This window comes from Anastrepha ludens, chromosome 5 (assembly GCF_028408465.1).
Source record: "Anastrepha ludens isolate Willacy chromosome 5, idAnaLude1.1, whole genome shotgun sequence".
Lineage (NCBI taxonomy): Eukaryota > Metazoa > Arthropoda > Insecta > Diptera > Tephritidae > Anastrepha > Anastrepha ludens.
In genome coordinates this window covers 106,561,513-106,579,940 of record NC_071501.1, presented here as the reverse complement: position 1 = coordinate 106,579,940, position 18,428 = coordinate 106,561,513, and the positions used below count along the sequence as shown (strand labels likewise).

Genomic DNA, 18,428 nt, shown 5'->3' with positions numbered 1-18,428 from the left:
GGAAAGCTGCAAAAGATCCTCAGCTGGAATAGACAGCTACGCCCATCCTACTTTCAAGCTTTGATCCATCTGTGTTCGCCCTGTTTTACTTTACCTAGCTCCCATACAAGAAGGTGGGGTTAAAACTCAAATTTTTTAACAAAACATTTTTTTAACCTCTTCTTTAATATTATAAATATTTTTGTATTTGTATTTCTTAATGTTTTTTATTAAGCAAGTATCAACAAATAAGTATATTTTTTTCTTTTTATTTATTAACCAATTTTTTTAAAATCTCATTTGGCTATTACAAAACAGTATACACTAATACATGAATATTATTACGTATATGAACAAAATAAAAATGAGTGCATACATCGAGAACATAGCGTACATATTCACATATCACATTTGCATAAGAAATCAAAATATATCCGTAGTAAATATAGTCAATATAGTATATCAATAGACAATATTTTGAGATAATTTGCTTGCCCCGCCCTTCAATCACGACTCAACGCCAACTGTATAAGCGGTAACACTTTAATCGATGACAAATCCGCCAGTATTGCCTCAATATTATCGAGTGATGAGACTTGCATGAGACTCTCTTTGCGGAAGCTCAAAATTATGATGGCAAAGAGTGAAAGGACTTCCAAGCTGTCGTAGCCGAGAATCTGGGAAACGGAACAGAGAGTAAAGCTTACTTTTTTTGTTTTAGCTCATACGAAAACTAAATATTTGGAGGCCACTAAAACAGCTTAAATCACTATGTAAAAGAAGAAAAAATATTTGTACGCACCAAATCCCATAGTATCAACAGCTGATCAGGTGGCAGGTGGCCACTGAAGGCACGCATTAGCCACTTGAAAACGATGCGGATGCTAAAAAAGAAGTAGAAGGATAAATATGTAAATATAAATATTATATGTGTGGCCTAATTTAATAAGAATGAAAGAACTAACTGGGGGTAGTAAAATGTTACTAAAAAAAAAAAGTGATCAGTTTTGCGCCACCTTGTGTATGGCATGAAATGATAAGTACCCTGTGATCAGAAAGTACCGGAAAGTAGTAAATAAAACAAAATAGAGTTGAATTTCAGGCAAATTTATTTTATCTCCTTCAAAATATGACCTATCTGAAGCAACACACATGTGCCAACGTTTAACCCAGTCCTCCATGCACCCCTAGTAGGCCGACGAAGGGATGGCCTTCAGCTCTTTCGTACGAAGCGATGGCTTTCAGCTCCTTCGTCGCATTCTCTTTGATCTCCTCTATCGCGTCTACATAGTGGTAACTTCAACTTGGGAAACAAAAAGAAGTCGCACGGGACCATATCAGGTGAATACGGTGCTTGCTCGATGGTATTTACTTGGTGTTTAGTCAAAGAATTCAGCACAATTTGGGCTCGGTGCGATGGCGCGTTATCATCATGCAAAATCCAAGAATTGTTTGCCTAGATTTCCGGCCGTTTGCGACATACAGAATCTCTCAAACGCTGCAAACCGGATAAATAGGGACTGATGTGTGTCTTATAATCCTACCAACATAAGAAAAAATATGGACCGCTTCCCACGTGCGCGGTTCGTTTAAATTAAACATTCACGGGACTTTTTCCTCATAGGGTAACACAAAGTATGGTGAAATCAGTTCGTAATACGAATATAAGTATACTTAGTCCTACCATAAGTTCTGTTACAAGTTAAGGCCGTTATAGGTATGAAATTAAATACTTTTTTTTAATAAAGATAGTTTTATTTAATTATGTAAATATTAAAAAAAAAATTCAATGAAAATGGTCACCATTTGCTTTTACACAAGCCTTTAAACGATTAGGCCATGGTGAAGCACGCACGGTTTCCATTGATATTGACGTCGCTGCTCAAGCCAAAAATTGTTTGAACTCTCCAAATTTCTAGAGGTCTTCGACAGGCCATTCTCTGCAATTACGACCACAAACTGTAGTTCAATGGCTCTTCTGTGGCTATGAACACAGGATTATTGTTTTTTAGTCTTGGGTGGTTTTTGCCTTATGGCCTGGAGGGAAACCTTGTTGGAAGATCTAATGCTCTCCATTGAAGAGATTACTGCCCAACTGCTCCACCACGCCTTCTAAGACATCCTCCTGGTACACTCTTGCCGCGGTCTTAACCCCTTTTTCGCATAAATGATGAGTTGTAATGCCTTTACAAGACACTCCCACCACACCATTACGGAGGCTGGTTGGTGGCCACGCTGAACACTTGAAACAATATTTTTTCCGTCTTTTGAAGTTGTAGCATAGATTTTGTCGTTTTGCTCATTAAAACCTTCTTCAGCAGTGAACATTTTCTCATCTGTAAAAATAATACAATATTTTCATGGCCGTTGAGCGCGTGCCACAGAAGAAATTGCTTGCATCTGTCGAGTCTAATTTTCTTTGAGCGCGTTATCAACAGCTGATCAGTTGAGCGGCGGCAAACTTTCATGTGGAGATCATCTCCAAATAGTCTTGACATGGATCGATACATTCGTTTCCCTGGACATGATTTTCGCTTTCTGAGGGGATTTCTGCGAATTCTTTCTCGAACGTCTTTATGGCGGCATTAGTTCGAACGACGCAAGTACGACCACTTCTTTTTCTGTCTGACACTCTGACGCAGACGTTTGGAAAAAACGATTGATCGTGCGGTAAACAAATCTCACTTGCACTTTTACTCCATTACATTACAGAAGAATCATTGCGATTGAATCAATGCGATTGTCCTTAGCTCTCCACTCCATTGCTAACAAACGAAATTTGCCACGAAACTGAGTGCAATTTATGGTATACAATGCATAAACAAAAGCAAAAATAACGGAACTTTGTGCATTGTAAAATTTGTTACAGAATTTATGGCTAAGTACTTAGACGTATGAGGATACAGGCGCGCATCAAACAAAAAAAAGTGGTTTTGAATGAAAACAAATAAAAGCCAAATGACAATGGATCCAATAAAGATATTTAGATTTTAGAATAATTACAATTTGATTTGCTTTGAACACAACTCGCAGCACTGCTAAAATATAATGTAATATAAAGTGTCAGTAGTAAATATGTCAACAGGAATATAAGCAATTGATGAGGTGATTAGAGCATTGAGATGCGATGTGATACCAATAACACATGGTATGAAGTGCTGTGCTATAAAACTACGATGATTTCAATTTATAGAAATGTGTTTCTTGAAAACGAAAACGAGAATACAAACAAATAAGAAGTGGTGTGAAATGCAATACATACAACAAACAAAATTTCTACATGCGATAAATGTATATGTAATAATTTAATGAGATATGAAGAGCAGCAGGAGGAGGAGGACCTCGGCCTAATACCCAACAAATGGTGTAAGAGTCAATTATATACATATATAGTATAGTGTGATATGAAGTTATGTTATACAAAACAGTGAAATGTTACACTGACGTGACGTGATGATATCACATTATCCCTATACGATGTGACGTGACGTGGTGCGATATGGCGTGAGGCGATGTGATATGATATATGAATATTGTCGTCAATCAGTGACTCAATGAAATGGACTACTCTATGTGAGCGCTTCGCTAGAGAGGTATTTTCCACTTATTCGCTCTAAGTATTCAAATATTTGTAACTCGAAAAGTTAATGGCAATCCCATTATGTAACTTTCAGAGATTACTGAGTATAGTATATTATTAAAAAAATTGAAAAAAAAAAATATCAGAGTGAATTACATATTTCTTTAGAAATGATCAAAAAAATATTTTTCCTAAATTAAAAAATAATAATTTTTCTCGAAAAAGTTAAATAAAAAAATTAAAAATGTTTATCCAAAAAAATAAGAAATTTTTTTTTTTTAATTTTTGGAAAAAAATCCTCTGGAGAAAAAATAGGCTGTTTCTTAATTTTTAATTGTTGGCCATTTTTGAAAAACTATCTCAATCGATTTTTTTATTTTTATTTTTTTTTTTAATTTTTTGGATAATAGTATCAAAAATTTTACTAAAAAAAATTTTTTTTAACATTTTATCTTAAAAAATAAAAAAATGTATCCTAAAAAATAATTTTGGAAAAAAAATTAGGTTTTTTTTAATTTTTGGAAAAAAAATTATTCGCTATTTTTGAAAAATTATCTCGCTCGAATTGTTTTTTTAATTTTTTTGTTAATAGTAAGAAAAAATTTTTTTTTCCAAAATTAAAAAAAAAAACAATTTTTCAGAAAAAAAATTTCTGAAGCAAATTTTTTTTTAAACATTTTATCCTACAAAATAAAAAAAGGTATCCTAAAAAATAAAATTTTTATCCTAAAAAATAAAAAGAAATTGTTATATTTTCCTTTTTTTAATTTTTTGAAAAAACTCTTTTTTGGAAAAAATTAAGTTTTTTTTTAATTTTTGGAAAAAAAATTGTTGGGCATTTTTGAAGAACTATCTCACTCGAATTTTTTTTAATTTTATTAATAATAGTATTAAAAAAAGAGTTTTTCCAAAATTAAAAAAAAATTTTTTTTAACATTTTATCTTAAAAAAAAAAAAAAACATTTTATCCTAAAAAATAAAAAGAACTTGTTTCTTTTTTTGAATTTTTGGAAAAAATACTTTGTGGAAAAAAATTAAGTTTTTTTTAATTTTTGGAAGAAATAAATTGTTGGCCATTTTTGGAAAACTATCTCACTGGAAAAAATTTAATTTTATTAATAATAGTATCAAAAAAAGTGTTTTTCCAAAATAAAAAAAAAAATTTAACATTTTATCTTAAAAATAAAAAAAATGCATCCTAAAAAATAAAAAGAACTTGTTTTTTTTTTAATTTTTGGAAAAAATCCTTCTTGGAAAAAAATTAAGTTTTTTTTTTTAATTTTTGGAAGAAATAAATTGTTGGCCATTTTTGGAAAACTATCTCACTGGAAAAAAATTGTTGGCTATTTTTGAAAAACTATCTCACTCGATTTTTTTTTTCATTTTTTTAATAATAGTATCAAAAAAATTATTTTCCCAAAATAAGAAAAAAATAATTTTTCTGAAAAAATAAAAAGAAATTGTTATTTTTTTATTTTTTTTTTATTTTTGGAAAAAACTCCTTTTTGGAAAAAAATTTAGTTTTTATGTAATTTTTGGAAAAAAATTGTTGGGCATTTTTGAAAAACTATCTCACTCGAATTTTTTTTAAATTTTTTTAATAATAGTATCAAAAAAATTGTTTTTCCAAAACTAAAAATAAATAATTTTTCTGAAAAAAAATAAGAAAATGCATCCTAATACATAAAAAGAAAGTTGTATACCAAAAAATTAAAAGAAATTGTTTTTTTTTTAATTTTTGGAAAAAAAATTGTTGGCCATTTTTGAACAACTATCTCAATCGAATTGGTTCCTAATATTTTTAATAATAGTTTATACTGAATGGCTTGTAAACAAAAAATGAATTGACAGATTGAAATGCAACTTCAGATGCCTTCATATGAAGAGTGAACCAACATAACAAAAAAAAAATTAGGCTATTACCAAGGGAGGATCTCTTATCGAACCGCAAAACAATCTAATAGTAAAAAGCTGTAAAAAAACTGGTTTAACCAAAAGATTCTTACGGTTGTATTTGTAGTTCACGGAAGTGTGACCACAGCTGCGGCTCGTGTGCTTGCAAAAGCTTCTCGTACAATAGACACAAACTGACAATACCCTGGATAAAGTGATTTCTTCAAGTGATTAAGTCCATCTTCTCAAATATTTCCTACTCACCTGAGGATGTGTGTTTATTGTGGTCAATCGATGGCAGTAGCGTATATAGAAAGCGCGAAATGTGAAGTACAAATTTATAGAAGAATCGTATAAATAACAAAATGGTGCCGCTAAAAAACCAGTAAAGTAGAAAGTACCAAAAATTCCAAAAAATATAAAAAAATGTCGTATAGCACTTACCAAACATGCAAATACCGTGGAAGGGTACTACACCTGAAGGTGGGCCATCATAATATCTGCCCTTCACTGGATATTTCTCAAACTGAATTTGACTGGCGATTTCTGTGTCACGTGAAAAGCACAGCATTATCTGATAGAGTACATCTTCGAAAACAAAATATTGATCGTCATTGGAGGATGTCAATTGAATGTCTTTGAAGATCAGCTTATCTACAATGTGATCGGTGGTCAAAACTTTGTTACGTAAATGCGCCCAATGTTCACATTCCTAAAGTACAAAGAAAAGACAATTTTATGAAGTGATATGGCATAACAAAAATTGTTCGAAACGAATGCAATTCCGCAAAGTTTAATGAGTCTCACTGATCGCGAATGATATCCAATTTCACAAGATCAGTTTCGCAATTAATGTACGAACGCTTGGACCATCCCCACTTCCTTTTCGACCAACCTGCCCGTTCATGTAACTGCCGTACGATAGTACAAAGGACCATAATTCACCACGAAACGGTGGTGGCGTCCTTCCCTTCTTCAGAAAATGTTGGCATAGTGGCGCTTGCTTGGTTTCCAGTATACGTTTGCATTGTGTGGGCAAGTCTAAGATATTTGTTGTGCTATCCTTACGAGAGAGCTCAGCGAATAGGAGACGCTTTGATAGTGAGAAAATTAATTTTAAATAGTCTTTAAAAATGAATATGTTACCTTACCAATTCGAAGAGTTTCTTCACCGGCAATTCAATATGCGAAAACTCCCAATTGGGTACTTGCCTATGGAAGAAAGTCGAACAAATATTAGAGTGTGGGACAGAATGCTCGGTATTGGGAAGAAGATTTACACAAATTCAGTATCCGCCGCTGGCTTTTGTGGTCCCTTGAGCGACAACAAGACATCTAAGAGGTCCTTGGGCGCATAGACGGGACGGTAGTTTGAGAGATCTATTAATTAGATAGAAGAATTATGATTATTTGTTAAAAGAGTTCTCTGCAACAGAAAAAATATTTAAAATAATCTTATAAATTCTATATATGCCGAAGTACTTCAGCTGGTTTCAGCTCCAATCGATGCAATGTCTTTCTATAGAGCGTTCTAACTTAGTGCTACAAAACGTTTAGTGTCTATTTTAGATAACTGAACAAAAGTTTGGACTAAGTAGGCAATTGAGTGCTAAAGTCATTTCTCGACGAACAAAACTAACACTTTAATAGGTTCTCATAATGCTCGTCCTAACGTATGACGCAGAAGCTTGGAATGTTTGAGGGAAAGATTCTGCGGAAGATTTTTGGACCTTTGCATGTTTGCGATGCCGATTATCGTAGACGATGGAACAATGAGCTGTATGCTTTACGACGACATAGACATAAAGCAGCGAATAAAAATCCAGCGGCTTCGTTGGCTGAGCTATGCCGTCCGAATGGATACAAACGCTCCGCTTCTGAAAGTATTCGATGCGGTACCAGCTGGTGGTGGCAGAGAAAGAGAAAGACCTCCTCTGCGTTGAAAAGATCAGGTGGAGAAGAACTTGGCCTCACTTGGTGTGTCCAGCTGGCGCCGGTTAGCACGAGAAAGAAACGACTGATGAGCTTTGTTAAACTCGGCCAACATCGCGTAAGTGGTTTTGATGACAGTAAAGAAGAAAAGCCATCGATGCCGTTTTTATATACAGAAATATTGCCAGGTATTTCGATTCCATGAAAAGGCTTGGCATATTAAGATACCTTCTCCATGCTGCAAAAATATCGAGGCTAAGCTCTATGGTTTTTCGCAGAGATACCACGATGATTTTCCTGCTACTTGATTTATTTTACGATGGTTTATTCCATTCTGTCGCTTTTCGTACCACTTTTGAACGACTCTAAAACACCTAACAGAAATAAAAGCGTATATAATTCGCGTTCAAGAAAATCGTGTTGTAGCTTCTTCAGGGTTTCTATGTCCGTCCATTTCTAGTGAATAGCCAGAGAAGTATGGGTATATAATTAGCGCGTACATCCGTTGCTGAGTTTTTTGCCGAGCACCTCTTCCAATCTGCAGTTTCGTTCGTTTTGAAGTTGTTCCAAAAGACGAGGGACATACTGTTTTATGCCGCTTCCAAAATTTCGTCGAGTCCTTGTCATAATCTGCCAAACGCTGATAAAATGAACTTTCTATCGTTTGATGTCTCACGACCGTAGTGGATTTCGAGCCCGGGCCCTACATAATAATAGTCACGTATAAACCCATTCGGGTATTGCGGACATACAAGTATACAATCAACACCATCATTTGGCACTACAGCTCTGTGCGAGCTTTGGTTTGCTGCACAAAATATCCCCATTTGACCCGATCCTTGGCTGATTCCTTCCAGTTGTTGACCTTGAGTCTACTCATGTCGTCTTCTAGCTCAATCTATCTGGATCTTGGTCTGCCTCTTGCTTTCGTTGCAAATGTTTTAGCGTTAATTATTTTTCGCTGCGCTCTCGTGGGGTTCATTCTCATGGTATGACCTCTTCATCTTAGTCTTTGAGCTTTGATGAACCGTAGAACCTTTTTTTCTTCTTGTACTTGAAAGTTGGTCCAGTTCATGGTTCCATCTAATCCGCCTTTCGCCGTTGTCATTGGCTGCACCGAAGATTTGCCTCAACATTTTTCTTTCAAATGCCTTGAATTTTTTTTTGTCCTTTTCACTTATTGTCCAAGACTTCGATCCGTAGCAAAAAACTGGTCGGACAACATATTTTGATTTAAGAAATTTGATAAGTGAGTAGAATGCTCTATATGGTAAATTGCTGTTATTAAGCAACTCGCTAAAGACGTTCCCTTAAAATCTATAATGCCCTCAGTAAGTACAATAGTGAAAACTCCGATTGACGATATTGACAAAATCAAAAGCTTTTATTTACGGGATGATATCAGTCGACAGGTCTAGATTATTGTGATGTCAATGATAGCGAGTAAAAAATGAAATGTTATTTTATGTGTTTTTATTCATAATTGGATTCAATAAAAAGTTTTAGTTCAGCAAAATTATTGAATTTTCATACTAGGTCACACCCGTCACATAGAGTGGTCACACCCGTCCCTTTTTTAAGCTTTTTTTTCAAAGAAAAATACGATTTTTTTAGAAAAGTAAGTATGACATACAACCAGAAAGACTTCAAATAATGTGCTCCTCCAACATTTCTATACGCATTCTTTGGGAAATTTTACAAAAACTTCAATGAAAGTAAAGTTTTGTTGAAAGCTTAAATATGTAAGGTCACTCCCGTCACAGTCTTCAAATGACAGCTATGGTCGGAAATGATGCATTTTCAGTACGTACTTCGTATCAAAGAACTTTAATATTCACATGGCAGGGATTAGTGTCCTTTAATTTAAGTAACAGTTTTAAATTCTAAAATTATACAATAACGAAAAATGTCAGTAACACGGTCACACCCGTCACAATGGAAATTACCATATGCTGTTTGTATTCGCTCGTGGATTGTGATGCTCATTGCATTGTTGTTGCTTAGTTTAAACCGCAAATACGTGAAAGCTTTCACCGTTTCAAATTCATTCCATTTTTCATCAAACCATCTCATTCAGGCATCTAATCCAGGCATATAATACAAATATATTATTGAGGACTCCAGATTATGCCATCTTCGTCCATCACGATGTTCTACTTGCAGCTTCTGTTCTTCGCTTGCCGCTGTTTAATCAGTTTAAAAACCTCTAGCATGAGTACAGTAGACCTATGCTGGGTCAAATACCTCAAGAGCGAAGCAACCAGCGTCAATAACCGTGAAATACATAGTCCTAATACTAGTCCGGTTCTTATAACAAATCTAGATGATGCCTTCTTAACCCTCCGTTGGGCACCCGGCTCTGGCCAGACTTGATCGGCTTTGGACGTAAATTTAACATATTTCTAATATAGCTAACGACTTTAGCTTCCAAGTAGCTTCCTAAAATTTAATTTTCTATCGATTTATGAATATAACCTTTTAAAAAAGGATCCTCGAACAGGACGAAAAAAGACTAGGCCCGGCTGTCCAACCAAAGGTTTTAAAAAATGTGTCCAAAGGAGTGTTAAAAGTACATACCCATAATGACCAGTACACTATATGATACATAAACTTCTCCCTCAGTACATTTTCTCCACTTCCTCACTTACCAATATTGTAATTGCTCAACTCATCCCATTTGCTAATCAACTCATCGCGATCCAATACTGTACGTGGTTGGCCTTGCAGCGGCATACTCAGTTCAGCACACATTGCATTCAAACTTTTACGCACCCGTCGATCCCATTGCACAGCGGAGCGTCGCAGATATCCCAAGGGATCGGTACTTTGCGGTATCTTCTCCTGTGACTTCTGCTCCGTACCTAACGTGTTACGCACCAAATGGAATACTATGTTGCGAATTTCGGTTTCGAGGCCCGTCGATTTGATGGCATCCTCCAGTGTGTTGCGTAGATCTTTCTTATCAACGCCTGGACTGCAGGCGAGTTTCTAATCGAAAGAGAGGGACCGTGAAGTTTATAACATATAATTACCACACAAAAATCATCAAAGTGGTCAGCTAAACATTTAGATAATATTCAGATTTAGCCCACTTATTTTTTACCTGCACTTGTTTGAAAATTTCGTCGTAGTTTTTCATTGACTTTATGGCGTTGGCGAGTTTTTGTGCCGTGTGGTGTATGCTGGCATCGCGCAATTCTTCCATTTCCGCCGAATTATCAATTTTTTCACAGTTAATCAGTTAATTTTAAATTTCAAATTTTAAAAAGTCACAAAATACAAAATCTGTATAAATTTTTGCAATCAAAACGAGATCGCATCCAATTTTGTTTGCAATATTTTTTGATATGCTTTTCTAATCGAATTGTTGTAATGCATCTGTTTGTTACCCATTTACTAGCTTTTGACGTCAATTATCTGCTGTTTATTGAAATTTTATTGTTTGTTATTTAACAGTTTTCTCTTTTGATTTTCTGACAGTGGCAGGCGTCTATCGAACAAATATAAATTGCGATGGCAACCGATAGTGTTGGTAATGGTTCGCATTTCTTTTGATTTTGTGTAGCGACGCTATCGATAGCTGATACACATAATTCAATAATAAAAAGTTGTGTAAAGTTTGATAACTGATTTTGTATGCTACTTAATCCATTGATGAAATTTGGAAGTAAGGGAAATGGGACATAAGTTTAAGCTCTTTCTGAAAAGGCAGTAAAAATTAAAAAAAGGTGAGCCATAGAATAATTTTTTTTCATTTTATGAATGGAACTTATTGTAATTGTTTATATTTTTAACTTAACCATTCCATTATCACACATACTTATATATCATAAAATGACATGTTTATACATACATACATTACCGAGTTCTTTATATACAGGGTCCGGCATTCGGAGTGTAACCAATTAAAAAGGCCATCAATTTAGTTTGGAAAATTTCTTTTATTCAATTCAAAGTAAAAAATGTGTGAAAGTAATACAAAATTAAGAATCAATTTACTTTTGCTCGATATGACCATCTTCTGCCTTGACTATGGCCTTGAGACGTTCCAGAAACGAATCACAAGCTGCCCGAATGTGACTTGCAGGTATTTTGGCCCACTCGCCGACAATGGTTTTTTTAATATAGCACCTCGAGACTGGTGAATCTTTTAGTTCGGACGTCGCTCTCCAAAATAGTCTAAAGAGAATAATCCATCGGATTTGCGTCTGGTGAATTTGAGATCCATTGTGTGGACGTTATGAAGTTCGGAACGTAGTTTTTTTAACCATTCTTGGTTACTCGAACTTTTATTTGCAATTTAATTTTACGTTTAATTTAGTAATGTTTCGCAAATTTACTATGATCTTTTTCAGGTTTTAGAAAAGTCGATAGCCTAAATCCAAAAGCTCGAAGTATGACAAGCAATAGGGGTAACTAAAACTAGTCAGAAGCGAAGTACACTTTAACTTTGTGTATTCGGTACGTTTCAAAAAGCTTTGGCAATCTATATCTTAAAAACTATAAATTTTCCACAAAAAATTTATTTTACCCATTCAGACCTATCTTAAACCATGTACGAATTTGAATATTTCCTGTGTCATATCGTTCCAAGCGCAATGAAATGTTTTGGTTAGGCCTTCCAAATTCTTAATCTCCCTCTCAGAACGTACTTGACTGACGATCATTATATGATATAAGGAGTTAGGGGTAGCCAGAGACCCGAAAAAGTGATGATTTTCAATAATTTTGTTTGGTAGTCATTTGCTTAATTTTACAAGAATAAAAACATGGCATTAATACATCATGTTTCGACTTGACTTTAGCAAAATTTCAAAAAAAAAAAAAATTGATAATTGTAAAGGTATCGCTGTTTGTATGGAGCCCGTCGGATCATCTCAAATCCTTGGAGATTCATCTAAAATCAATCGGACATGAGAAATTAGTTTTATTAATAGATAATCTTGTGCCTGTTCGAAGCTTTTTTTGAAAATCAACAATATGGTGGCCTCAGGAAATAATTTTCAGATTTTCGAGAAAAAACCGACAATTAATTGTTAAAAAAAAGTTAAAATTTTTGACCAAAAAACAAAAACCTTGCAATCAGGCACGAGTTTTTTATGTTTTTCAAAAGTAGTATACATTTTATTGAAATCTACTAATCGGTTTTTAAGTTACAGTGAATACCCGTTCAAAAAACATAGTTTTGAAAAAACGCCTTTTAAGTTTTGCTATCGATTTATATAGAGTTATACGAATTATTTAATTACTTACGCTGTGTCATCTATTCCCGGGACAAATAATAGCTCTTCAGCCGTCATAGCAGCTTCCAAAATGTTGATTTTATGTTGCCTACCTAGCATTCTACCTTCTCGAGTGTTATCGTTAGCGCACTTATCTGCCACTTTCATACGCGCAGCATCCATTTTTTCAGCATACAGCTGCTGTTGCTCCGGAGCCCCCTTTGTTAATTGTTGAATAACGCGAAAAGTATTTGTCGGGTTCACTTCAAATTTTCACACAATATTTTTAAGAATGAAAATGCAAAAAAAAATCCAATTTTTGAAAATTCTCACTTCCTCTAACCCCATAAATCAAAATTTGTTTAAAGAAAACTACACTTTTTGAATAAAAAATTATTTACTCTGTTTGCGTAGAAGTGTCAACCAAAGGATGGGTCATCTCGGGCTCATTCCAGCAACTACAAATTTTATTAGGCATTGAAAGAGCATCACTAAGCAATTTCACCCTCTTCGGATCTGGCCCGATCTCGAAATCCGTTGCCAAAAAATGATGCACTTAAACTTTTTCGCCTGGTTTCAATGAAGTACTGCCTGATTTTACCCAATGTTTTCTTTTCATTTTGTCTTTTGGGACATGGACAAACTTAACGCCCTCTTTTGTCCACGTTTTGTATGGCACAACAAGAACAGTATTGCCTTCTAACCTTTTTAGCAAAAGTTTTATTTTCTATACTTTTGAGTAATTTTTCTTTAAAATTTGCTCTAAAATAAAAAAAGCTTTTCCAAGAGGACATCGCGGATTTATGAAGTAGCTCCAGATATCTGCCACAGGGTGTGAATTAGACATCATCATCTTTAATTATTGCTTCATGGGTGATACAATGGAACACGTAGTTCCTTTGACATTTTCGATTGTTTCCCATCTATTTTTTGTTTTGTTTTTTAAGTTCCTTGACAATACATTGAATACAAAAAAAAAATTCAACGTTACAATGTAGTGCCATTCCTAGTCGGAATATATTATAGCTTAGCCATCTAATAACTATGAATCAACTTTTTCGTTAAACTTCAGAATTCGGGCAACGTTTTCAATTTGCAAATTCGAATTAAGTTTCATTTTTGATCCACGGTCTTTTGCCGTCGAGTATTTAATGGTTAAATAAATGTTTAGGGAATTTCAAACCACAGCAAACTATTTTTTAACTAGGTAAAAACTCGTAATACTTTACACGGTATATTTTTAGCCGTTTAAAGTTTACGACATGTCTCAATACCTCACTTACGAAACCCTTGTGAGTACTTCAAAGTTAATGCAATTTTCCATCTTAGCGCTTTGAAGCGTTTGTTGCATCGCGTTCGTCGGATTCTCCCTGAATATGCGTGATCGATTCACTCTTGTGACTGATTTTAGACTAGAAATCGCATTTTAACCATCAACCACTCACCGTATTCGTCTGATATGGCTCCCTGTGACTTCTACCTATTCGAAAAATTACATTTGGCCATGAAAGGAAAATGTTTTGCTTCCGTAGAGGACATCCAAAAGGCTGGTATCGACATCCTGAAGGACATTCCAGTCAACGACCTAAAACACTCTTTTGAAAAGCAAAACAGTGTATCTTGGCCAGAGGGGACTGTTTTGAATAAATAAACTCGAAGTTATCACAACAAAGCTCTGTCGTTTCTATTTTAGCTCATACATATGTTATGTATGTATATTCGAAAACAGTTCTACGATATTTGGAAGCTTTTAATTTTTCTCATTTTTCAATTTTTGGTTGTTGGAAAATTTTGAAAAAATAACTGTTTGCTTACTTCCTTAAACCCATTTCTTTTGTTAAATTATGAAAACATTAATCAACACTCTGCTGATTATAAAAAAACTGGATTTAATCATAGAAAAATTTATTTCAAATGTATCAGTCTAAATGGAGCAAACAATATCATTTGTTGAGTTTTGAATACTGAGGATGAAACTACGACGCATAGAATCCTTAACCTTTGGAAGACACGCCTATTTTACGTAAACGACACGCTGGGTTAAGTTTCAACCGAACTCATAAACAAACAGAGTTAAGGGTACAGATACATGCACACGGCCATTTTTTTCCTGATTTTCATTAAAATTATTTAAAATGAAGAAGTCAATATATTCTTTTCAAAATTGGCATACGTTTTATTTATACATTAAAATAACATAATTTTTTTTTACTTTAATAATTTAAAATGGCGGATGTATACTCAATTCTTCCAGGAAGGCCCCAGCGGGGCTTCTCCATCGGCGCGCATAGTAGCATCGGCGTCAGTGGCCTGAATACAAAAAACCAAAATTTTTTTTGTTTATTTATGTCATAATTTCATATGAATTAAAAACAAATAAAATAAAAAGTCGCGGAATAAAATGCTTCAAAAAACAAATGAATTTTGGGGCGAATTTTCCTACTATTTTTCTTTGAAAAATTTATTTTTCTCATGTTGAGCAGTTCAATATTCGATGATTTCAAAGTGTTTTTTGTAACAGGATTCAAGCCTGGCGAAGAGCTTCGCGAGAAGAGGCAAGTGGCATACCAAAGAAGTATAGCAAACAAAGAACAATTAGTGACAAAACTAAAAACTAATAATTTATTATAATATCCACATATGTATGTATGTATTTACAAATATATATACAAGTAGGTACTCAAGCATGGCTGCAATCATCACTTGACTCATTCATGTTAAGTTTTCATACATACATGTGTATGTGCAATGTTAACACGAGTTTTCATAAATCACAAATCTCGTAAATTCAATGATCATTAATTTTGCCATTGGCATCTTTATTTCATAATTACCATATCAATCTATCAGAAGGCCACTTATCATCGTCGTATTGACAAATGAAAATTAATTCCGAATGTCTCACGTGTTGAGTGAAAAATTTTCCCCTAAAAATGCATAATACATCAGTCAACCAGTCAACTGAAAAAGTCTCCGCCCACACAAAAAAATCTTGAGGCAGGCTAACAAACAAAGTTGTCCTGTGCTTTTTTAATACACACTCGTATGTACATATGTACGTATGTATATGTATGTGCGAATGTATAACCGAAAACGTAAATTCATTATTTGCCCATTTGAATATTCGAAAGAGTGCGTTTTCAAGTGAACTTGGCATGTGAACATAGCATTAGTATGAATCTACTACAAACACACACACATACATACTCGTATATAGGTATGTATTATAGTGCAAGACTAATATAGTTTCTGGTTGAGTACTTTCGCCCACTTGTCGCCCCGTGACCAATGGGTGAATTATGAGCTATGAGACACACTTACATATATACATACGGATATATCTGCATATTAGGGAGGGTCGATTTAAAAATCGCTCATTGCTCTGTGAAAATCGTATTCTAGGGATCAAAATAAGAAACTTTGCCGAAGGAACCATACCTCTAAAACGAATTCTGATGTCCCCCAATTTAAAAAAATCACAATTTTTGGCCTTTACATGAAAAAATCTGCAAAATGGCTATGCTTTTTCTTTATTTTTATTTATTTATAATAATATTTATTTTTTCTTTTAAGAAATTTATTTAGTCAGAACATATGTAAATGAAAAAATTAATTTAAGTGAGTTATAGAAAAGAAACTAAAAAGTTCGACCCAAATTGGGGGACATAAGAATTCGTTTTAGAGGTATGGTTTCTTCCGCAAAGTTTCTTATTCTGATCCCTAGAATATGATTTTCACAGAGCAATGGGCGATTTTTTTGCCTCCCCACAAATCGACCCGGCCTACTGCATATATAAGCAGATATTGACCAACAAAGTAGTGCACACTATTACTTAAGCGACTTTTGTTGTTGCTGAGACCTGTTTATTTTGGCCCACATTTTTTGCTTAAATTTTCGGCTCGAGTTTTTGGAAATATTAAATTTGTATATTTTTTCAAATGCTGTGTAAGGTGCTGACAGTAACATGTGTTGAAATCATAATTCATTATGCAAACTTTGTCAAAAATATATTTATGATTATGATGCTTTCTTTTAAAGAAAAGCTATGATGATTTTAATGAAAAGTTTCGCGAAACTCTAAACGAACGGGTGCGCGGATTTACAGTGAACTGATGTCGTTGTTTGAGATATATTAACTATTGAAGTTACGGTACATTGAAATTGAAATTTGAATTGGTCTATACAAGGAGCACCAAGAGATTTGGGGGCTCCTAAAACTCTTAGGCTTCAAAGTCCAGGGTAGAAAGTCAAGGAGGAAAGAAGAAAAGTATCAGAGAAAGAGATAGGAAAGAATAGAGACAGAGACAGAGGTAGTTAATCCTGTGAGCATTTTCCAGATTCTTTGGTAAATCTGTAAACATCCACCAGTTTTAGGGAACGAATATTGCCCATTCTCACGACATCGGAACCCTAAATTCGTAATCTTGCTCTAGCAAAGGCAGGAAAATTCTCAGTGCTATCCGCCTCCTCCAAGCGAGACAGGCACATTGGGTCCTCAATGATTCCAATGGTAGTCATATGCTGATCCCATGGGTCGTGTCCTGTCATAATACCGAACGACTTTCCTTCCAAGTTTTAGTAGAAAATTTGACAGGTTTCTATTCGGATTTATCACAAAACACTTTGTAGTTCTGCAGCGTTCTAGACTGGATCATCGCTCTTTATGTAAATTGTATACATAATCGCTGATCCTATTCATGATTCCTACGGAACTGAGTTTGATTATTCGCTCTGGCCCTTGTGGGGGAACCGCTGATCCCCGATTGGCCAATTCATCGGCAATTTCGTTTCCTTGAGCACCGGCGTGCCCTGGTAACCATGTAAGTACAAGCCTGTTCTGTCTTGCGACAGCATTAAGCTTCTTCTTACATTCTTGGATAATCTTTGAGGTTTGCTTCGCGTTCTTCAGGGCCTTCAGTGCACAATTTCCGATTGGAAAACAGTTGTCACTTTCCCCATAGCATAGTGATACTTATTACTTACGGTAAATAGTCGGATATAAAAACGAGTCCTTATCCCATCAAAACTTTTAAATCTGACTAAAGAAATTTTTTTTACACAACAAAAACAAAATTACTCTATTATATTCTAAGCTCAAAATTGAATAAAAAAAAATAAAAATTAGCTGGGAACTGCAACCGATGGTCGGTCTTGGCCGCTACCAAAATATTGTTGGTAGACCAGTTAGAAACACCAAGGGCGGTCAGGTCGTTGTGGACTTGGTCTTTACAACGTAGATGAGGATGTTCTTTTTTTGCCACCAGTACATTTCAAAAAGAGAACCTTCCTTGCTGGCGCGTTGCTGTCCATTCGCTCAACGTGACCTAGCCAGCGCAGCCGCTGAATTTGAATGCGCTTTCTACATTAATGTCGGCGTACAGCTCGTGGTTCCATCTCCATGTTCCATCCATGCAACATTCACATCAAATTGGACCATAAATCTTCCGAAGAATTTTTCTCTCAACCCAACCATCCAACGGTGCTCATCAATGTCCAGGACTTAGCGCCATACAATAAGACCGGAAGGATGAGTGATTGATAGAGCATTTTTTTCGTGCTCTACTTTTCAATTGCCTACCTTTGCCAATTGCCCAAAGTAGCACTTGTTGGCAAGAATTTTTCTTTGCTGGATCTCTTGGTTGACATTGTTGGTGGTGTTAATGCTGGATCCTAGGTAGACAAAGTCCTTAACTACGCAGAATTCGTAATTCTCAAAAGCAACTAGCGGTCCAATATGCGTAGACTTTTTAGTTGTTCACGGAAGGATGTTTATTGCAAGACTCACTCGACGGAGCTTTTTCAAGGAGGCTTCATCAAATTG

General features: G+C 34.8%; 1 protein-coding gene across 1 annotated transcript; it reads right to left on the bottom strand.

Moving 5' to 3' along the window:
- Positions 1–318: 318 nt before the first annotated feature.
- LOC128863494 (TBC1 domain family member 19) lies at positions 319–10,812 on the bottom strand. The gene is made up of 10 exons (XM_054102688.1): positions 10,488–10,812; positions 10,033–10,372; positions 6,733–6,832; positions 6,604–6,664; positions 6,348–6,545; positions 5,897–6,164; positions 5,717–5,826; positions 5,566–5,657; positions 782–863; positions 319–656 (listed from the first exon to the last, which is right to left on the bottom strand). The coding sequence occupies exons 1-10, from the start codon at positions 10,587–10,589 to the stop codon at positions 483–485; spliced, it is 1,527 nt and encodes a 508-aa protein (XP_053958663.1). The 5' UTR covers positions 10,590–10,812; the 3' UTR covers positions 319–482.
- Between the last annotated feature and the right edge of the window lie 7,616 nt (positions 10,813–18,428).

Coding starts and splice junctions, on each gene's coding strand:
- LOC128863494 (XM_054102688.1), bottom strand. CDS start 10,589: ATGGAAGAATTGCGCGATGCCAGCATACACCACACGGCACAAAAACTC. Junction 10,373..10,487: donor AAATTTTCAAACAAGTGCAG/GTAAAAAATAAG, acceptor TCTTTCGATTAG/AAACTCGCCTGCAGTCCAGG. Junction 6,665..6,732: donor GCGGCGGATACTGAATTTGT/GTAAATCTTCTT, acceptor TTTCTTCCATAG/GCAAGTACCCAATTGGGAGT.